The 7,938-nt window shown below is 42.8% G+C and overlaps 1 protein-coding gene across 2 annotated transcripts in view; it reads right to left on the reverse strand.

Annotated features, from left to right (window-relative positions):
* LOC143300559 (zinc finger protein ZFAT-like) overlaps positions 1-7,930 on the reverse strand; it is a 48,989-nt gene extending 41,059 nt beyond the window's left edge. The window contains exons 1-5 of one of the 2 annotated variants that reach the window (XM_076614315.1): positions 7,867-7,930; positions 6,317-6,485; positions 3,721-4,047; positions 3,031-3,129; positions 1,801-1,932 (exon numbers count right to left, since the gene is read on the reverse strand). In XM_076614315.1, coding sequence (XP_076470430.1) covers positions 1,801-1,932; positions 3,031-3,129; positions 3,721-4,047; positions 6,317-6,482 — 724 coding nt within the window. In that variant the 5' untranslated portion in view covers positions 6,483-6,485; positions 7,867-7,930. Of the gene's footprint in view, positions 1-1,800; positions 1,933-2,957; positions 2,976-3,030; positions 3,130-3,720; positions 4,048-6,316; positions 6,486-7,866 lie in introns of those variants that run through there. The other variant, XM_076614316.1, reaches the window with a different exon arrangement.
* Positions 7,931-7,938: the final 8 nt, after the last annotated feature.

Consider the following 7,938-nt stretch of genomic DNA (forward strand, 5'->3'; position numbering starts at 1 on the left):
TTGGTGTTGCGTTGTGTTGTCTCATTACTCAGGATAGTCATTTGGTGTTGTGTTGTGTTGTCTCATTACTCAGGATAGTCATTTGGTGTTGCGTTGTGTTGTCTCATTACTCAGGATAGTCATTTGGTGTTGCGTTGTGTTGTCTCATTACTCAGGATAGTCATTTGGTGTTGCATTGTGTTGTCTCATTACTCAGGATAGTCATTTGGTGTTGTGTTGTGTTGTCTCATTACTCAGGATAGTCATTTGGTGTTGCGTTGTGTTGTCTCATTACTCAGGATAGTCATTTGGTGTTGCATTGTGTTGTCTCATTACTCAGGATAGTCATTTGGTGTTGTGTTGTGTTGTCTCATTACTCAGGATAGTCATTTGGTGTTGTGTTGTGTTGTCTCATTACTCAGGATAGTCATTTGGTGTTGTGTTGTGTTGTCTCATTACTCATAATAGAGTCATTTGGTGTTACGTTGTGTTGTGTTGTGTTGTCTCATTACTTAGGACAGAGTTATTTGGTGTTGTGTTGTCTCTGTCTTGTGTTGTATTGCGCTGTGCACTGTTGTATTGCACTGTCTTGTATTGTGCCGGTATTGTATGTTGTGCTGTGACATGCTGTATTCTGCTGTACTGTGCTGTGATATGCTATGCTGTATTGTACTGTGACAAGCTGTGTTGTACTGTGCTACGACAGGCTGTGCTGTGTTGTATTGTGCTGTGACAAGCTGTGTTGTATTATGCTGTAGCCTGCTGTCTTGTGTTGTGCTGTAGCCTGCTGTGTTGTGTTGTGTTGTGCTGTGACATGATGTGTTGTGTTGTGCTGTGGCATGCTGTGCTGTGCTGTGCTTTGCTGTGTTGTGCTGTGTCGTGATATGCTGTGTTGTATTGTGCTGTGACATGATGTGCTGTGTTGTGCTGTCACATTCGGTTGTATTGTACTGTGACATGATGAGCTGTGTTGTATTGTGCTGTGACACACTGTGCTGTGTTGTATCATGCTGTGATATGCTGTGCTGTGTTGTGCTGTAACACACTGTGCTGTGTTGTGCTGTAACACACTGTGCTGTGTTGTGCTGTGACATGCTGTGCTCTGTTGTTGTGCTGTGACATGCTTTGCTGTAACACACTGTGCTGTGTTGTATTGTGCTGTGATACGCTGTGCTGTGTTGTGCTGTGACATGCTGTGCTCTGTTGTTGTGCTGTGACATGCTTTGCTGTAACACACTGTGCTGTGTTGTATTGTGCTGTGATACGCTGTGCTGTGTTGTGCTGTGACATGCTGTGCTCTGTTGTTGTGCTGTGACATGCTTTGCTGTGACACACTGTGCCGTGTTGTATTGTGCTGTGATATGCTGTGCTGTGTCAAGTTGTGACATGCTGTGCTGTTTTATTGTGCTGTGACAAGCTGTGATTTGTTGCATTGTATTGTGATGTGCAATATTGTATTGTCTTGTGTTGTGCTGTGTTCTATTGTCCTCGGTTGAGCTGTGCCATGCTGTGTTATATTGTGACATTCTATGTTGTGTTGAGCCATGCTGTGTTGTATTGTGCTGTGCTGTGCTGTGCTGTGCTGCATTGTGTTCTGCTGTACTGTGTTGTGCTGTGTTGTATTGTATTGTACTATGTTGTATTGTGCTGTGCTGTTGTACTATGCTGTGTTGTGTTCTGCTTTACTATGTTGTGCTGTGTTGTATTGTGCTGTGTGAAGTTTTGTATTGTTGTGAAATTTTCTATTGTGCCATGCTGTGCTGTGCTGTTGTATTGTGCCATGCAATGATCATTTTCACATTTTGTTTTTCTGGTCTTTACCTGAATCAATTTTCACCTCCCGCTTGCTGATGTCAATGTAAAGAGAACTGGCCAGACACTTGTGTGTCTTGAAGTGACGCTCCTTGTTGAACACACGATGGCAGTTTGGGCAGCGTAGCTTTCCATCTTTGTCTGGAACACAGTACATTTTCCACACTCCATTATCTGAACCACAGCAACACACAGCCCACTGTATGTGTCATGAGACAGGTCTTCGTTAAACCTCCCTGCAACATTTGTCATTCACTGTATGTGTGATCAATCAGGTCTTTGGTAAGCTTCCCTTCAACATTTGTCATTCACTGTTTGTGTGATCAATCAGGTCTTTGGTCAATTTCCCTACATTAAATAAATTATAAATACCCATTTTCATTATCATCATACATGCTGTGCTAAGGAGGTAGAGCAGGTTATAAATACACATTTTCATAATTATCATACATGCTGTACAGAGGAAAGAGGAGCAGGTTATAGACACCCATTTTCATTATTATCATACACACTGTACTAAAGAAGTAGAGCAGGTAACAGATACCCATTTTCTTTATTATCATACATACTGTACTAAAGAGGTACAGCAGGTTACAGATACCCATTTTCATTACCATCATATATGCTGTGCTAATGGGGTAGAGCAGATTATAAATACCCATTTTCATTATCATCATAAATGCTGTTTCCCAAAATTTGCTGAGTTTCCACACATTCTCACCCTCACCAGACTTGCAGCCACATACACAAACACTCACACACACGCACAAACTACAAACACACACACACACACACACACACACACACACACACACACACACACACACTGGATATCAATATTCAGGATCCACTGATCCCCATCCTTTTATTTTCAGTTTCAAAGCCCCATCATCACCTTTCTTTGGCATCCGAGCTTCACAGTGCCATAATCATCATTATCATCATCATCATCATCATCACCTTTCTCTGGCATCTCAGGCTTCACTTGTGTCATAATCATCATCATCATCATCATCATCATTATCATCATTACCTTTCTCTGGCATCTCAGGCTTCACATGTGTCATAATCATCATCATCATCATCATCATCATTATCATTACCTTTCTCTGGCATCTCAGGCTTCACAGTGTCATAATCATCATCATCATCATTATCATCATTACCTTTCTCTGGCATCTGGGGCTTCACATGTGTCATAATCATCATCATCATCATCATCATCATTATCATCATTACCTTTCTCTGGCATCTGGGGCTTCACAGGTGTGGATGCCACTGCCTCCATGGGCTCCGTTTTTATCTCCCCTGGCTTTTTGGGTCGCCGGCCACGTCGGCCTGATCAAAATTAATTTTGTTGTAAAGCGAAATGACAAACAAAAGATGCAGGTGGGTAACAGTTATTTTAATTTTTGCATTGAGCTTATTATTTGTGCCAAGATCATAGATGGAGAAAAAAAAAGAACCAAGGCTGCTTTTGCATGTATTTTTTGCAGAATAAACAAGTATATGAAAAAAAAACTTCTGTGTGTGTGTGTGTGTGCGTCCACACACGTGTGTGCATGCAAATGCACGTAACTTTGATGTATGTGGATGAATTATAATCAGTAAAAATCCTCCACCCCTTCTCCTCATCCCCTGTCTCTCCTCTAACTTGTCAAATAATTCCAATGCAAACCCCTTGACTGCTGCTGACAAGTATGCTGGTCAGTGAGGGCTGTTGCCTGACTGAGTGGAGTGACAGGTCAAGACACCATTCTTTATCTGGACTCTTACCATTTGGGACTGCATTATTTTGTTCAGCAAAATCAATCACAATACTGTCATGTTCACAAAAAGTAGTTCTTGCACTTCTAATTCATGGTACACTGATTTCATTTCACCAAAGTTTAGCAGTCAATGGGTAAAAAGAAAACAAAGACTACTGACCTGGAGTCTTCTTCAGCACAGCCTCTCCATCCCCTGCACCAGCCATGGCTGCACCGGCTGCACCCGCCTCACCAGCGCCGACCGACACCACGGAGGACGCCTGCACCAAGGCACCCCCTCCACTCCCATCCTCACCACCCGCAGTGGTGACTGGCACCGACTCCAGCTGCATCGCTTCCGCAGTGATGGCGCCATCGCCCTCATTGAGGATAATGTAGGTGTGTGTGGCACCCTCCCCCCCCTGTCCATGCATGGTTGTCAGCTGACCCTCCCCGCTCATCTCGTTCAGGAAGGCCAGGGTGCCTGGTGAGGTGGAGCTGACGTCCTCTGGTCACACAGTGAAGGTCAAAGGTGAAAGGTCCCAAGACCTTTTACAGCAGTGTGTCTAGGGCTTGGTGTAGGAATGTGAGTTCAACAACCTAGTGTTGACATAGGAAGGTGAGTTCAACAACCTAGTGTTGGCATAGGAAGGTGAGTTTAACAACCCAGTGTTGGCATAGGAAGGTGAGTTTAACAACCTAGTGTTGGCATAGGAAGGTGAGTTTAACAACCTAGTGTTGGCATTGGAAGGTGAGTTTAACAACCTAGTGTTGGCGTAGGAAGGTGAGTTTAACAACCTAGTGTTGGCATAGGAAGGTGAGTTTAACAACCTAGTGTTGGCATTGGAAGGTGAGTTTAACAACCGTGTGTTGGCATAGGAAGGTGAGTTTAACAACCTAGTGTTGGCGTAGGAAGGTGGGGCCCAGTCCCCTGAGCTGAGTTCAATAACCTTGTGTTGGCACAGGATTAAGAAGGTGGGGTGCAATGCCCTGAATTTAACCAGTAGAGTGCCTATAAGACATCAGCTGACGTCCTACAGAAAGTATTGCCATAGCGCCTATAAGACGTCCACTGATGTCCTGCAGATGCTCCGATTTTTCCTTCATTGGAGTTTGGTTCAATTCACATAAACAGACTCTGAACAGTTAGTTTGATGTGTCTGGATTATAAAAAATACTATTTAAATGAACTTACATCAGGTAGAAGACCTCTTTCTACTCGATAATAATTTGCTAACTGACCACGTGATACGCACATGGAAAAGGGGGCTGCATCATGTGCAAATAAATGCATTGAAAACTGTGTCCAGTAAAGCAAATAGTCACAGTCAGCAGATTTACACAATTCTGAAAGCTCTGCTTGTGATTATGGACAGCTTTCGCAATGGAGAAGGATCTCTCTTGTCAGATGATTGGTTTGAAAAGGAAGGTGATTGACAACGACAGTTATGAAACTGACAGCCCATTTCATGGTAATTCAGTCCATCCATCCAATCAGACAGCGTCTTTGAACAAGTGGCTATGACTGACAGAATACGTGCAGCCAGTGTTGGAAGAAGGGAAGGAGAGGGAGAGGAGTGATGTAAGATGATAGGTCGAATGCCAGCCAGAGGTCATCAAGGGGGCATGGCTTTTGGGAAGAGTGAACTCATATTTCAAAGCAGACAGAAGGCAATCGACAACCTCCAATACCCCACAATTTTCACTAAACGCAGTGCTGAACCTGCACTGGCCGTGAAACACGCGCTTTTTGTTTTTAACGCTTTTTTTTTTTTTTAGCTGAATCAGAGAGATGTTTGAAGAGGTGGCAAGCCGGATACACAGCAGACAATTTAATGGCCCACGTGCAACTTGAAAGGAGTGAACATCATCAAAGAACTTCACCCTCTCACTTGCAAACGCTCTCTGCTGTCAAAAAGATTGCCAGTTCAGTTTCTGGGACTGTGATTGACCTTATACATTGACTTTACCCACTTTTGTCATTACTGGGACAGTGATTTACTTACATGTCTGCAAGAGCTGTGATTTGTTTTCATACACTTATAGCCTGTTTTAATTTCTTCTGCAGGTATAACCTGACAATAGGCATGCTATTTCTAACTGTATTTTGTTTCTTTTCCTTATGGATGTCATTATGTAGAGGTGGAATTAGACTTTTTTGTTCCACAAAAATTATTATCTTGACTTTACATGCCTCAACAGTTACCTACAATCAACCTAAATGGGGGGGGGGGGGGGGGGGGGGTGTGTAAAAAGCCCAGAAGCAGAATCTACACTCATTTTCCTTCACAAAAACATTTACTTTCTTTCTGTATCGCCCATAGCTTTTGTGCTATAATTTTTTTGTGATTTATTACCCCTGAATCCTCAAAATTCCCTGGCAAGGGGAGAGCACTTTTTTTTCTTCTTTTTTTTTTACAAAATTCTCTGGCACTGAACTGGTTAACAACCATGTGTTGGCGAAGGAAGATGGGGCCCAGTCCCCTGAGCTGAGTTCAACAACCTAGTGGTAACAAAGCCCTTCATGTCATGTTGTTCAGGGCTGGGGTCTTAGTTCAGTCGAGGTTTCCTTGTTTGAGGGGCGTGTCTTAGGGCCCAGTCCTTTGAAAGACAAGACTGTACCGACTCTACCCTTGTGATGTAACACACACGCACACACATCACACACACACACACACACACACACACACACACACGCACGCACGCACTCACACACACACACATACTGCAGCTAACTTCTAAGGAATGAGGAAGCAGACAAAGGAATCTGTACCCACCCATGACACCTTCAGCACCGGTCACCTCAGTCACCTCCCCTGACCCATCCACATGTACCTGGATAACGTCTGGTGGGGGGCGAGAGCAACCGGTCTGCTTGTGCTGCATGAACACCTCAATGTCGTTGAACGCCCCTTGGCACGTCCCGCAGATGAACGTGTCCATCCTCTGAAAGGGCCATACAGCATCCATTCTGATCACACCAGCTTTGCTGCCAACTGATGGACAAACTATTCTGTATTCACAAGGCAGCAAATTTTCAGTGAGACTGGTCAACCACACAGCTGCTCATCAAACTAAAACTGTGCTGTATTTTTGGCATAATCCTTATTAATTAATTCAAATTTAAACCTTGTTTAATTTCCACCCCAACACACAGACCTTATGTTCTTATGTCCAAAAAATTGCCGTTGGAATTATAACTTAGAGCAGAAAGCATGTGTGTTCATGACTGCCAGCTGCATGGTGTACATGTGTGTGTGTGTGTGTGTGTGTGTGTGTGTTGTTTTCCTTTTGGGTTTCTCTGTATGTCTGCATTGTGCTAAGTTTAGTAGTTGTGATCAATTTTTCCCTTGAGCAGTCAGATGCAGTTTCTGGTCTTGTCTGTTTCTCTGTTTCTGGTCACAAACAGCTGAATGAAAATACATATTTAGACTATAGATATGAACTGTCATAATTTTCTTTGGAATGGTTGTTTCAGCCAGAGACACTAATATCTCAATTCTAGTGTCTATGTTTCGGCTTGCTCAGTTCAAGTTTGACATTGTACTTAAGTGTCAGTCTACTGTACAGCTGTAAGGCAGAAAAGTGTAATTCATGTCACACATTACTGTTAGCATTAAGATTATCTCATTCATTGCTTGCAGTGTTGGTTGGTTGACTGTGCATGTGCATGTGCTTTATGTGTTCATATCTAAAAGTGTGTGTGTGTGTGTGTGCAATCGGTGCTTTGGAATTCAATCACATAGGTTTACAGTCTAATAAATATACTGCTTGGAAAAAGTATAGAGGAAGAAATGTGGATATTGCCTATAGTGGCAATACAGCAGCTAGTTATATGGGTCAGTTTCATGGGATCGGCTGTCCTGTTCCAGTATTCATGGAATAAAGAAAAGAAGAAAAAAATTAAACACACACACACACACACACACACACACACACACCAAAAACAAAAAACACGTCTATATTTTCCCAATATCAAGAAACACCCTGGACACTTGCAACTTGGTTTCTCAGTGATGTGAGTCAGACAACTATAATCAAGTCGCCACATGAAAATGTGTCAAACATTATCTTTATTCTTAATCCATCATATCAGTACTTTCAAATATCACAAAAGATGTGACTTTGTGTTGGGGATGAACGCAGAGTACGAAACAAATTTCGAAAGTCACTAGTGCAGCTTTATCAGCGAGAGGAAAGGAGCTAGTTTCGCGGATTCGAACGATCATACGTAACTACACAGCATTGATGCACAAGGTAGAAGACCATATAAGCTGCAAGGAATGTTGAAAGATCAGTACTCTGTTGATTCAGTGAGACACATTACCTCTTTAAAAGCGCTCCGTACTTGAGAAAAACTGAACAAATTGTATTGTCGCGGCTCCAAAATGGCGGCCAC

The sequence above is a fragment of the Babylonia areolata genome, chromosome 26 (genome assembly GCF_041734735.1).
Source record: "Babylonia areolata isolate BAREFJ2019XMU chromosome 26, ASM4173473v1, whole genome shotgun sequence".
Classification (NCBI taxonomy): domain Eukaryota; kingdom Metazoa; phylum Mollusca; class Gastropoda; order Neogastropoda; family Buccinidae; genus Babylonia; species Babylonia areolata.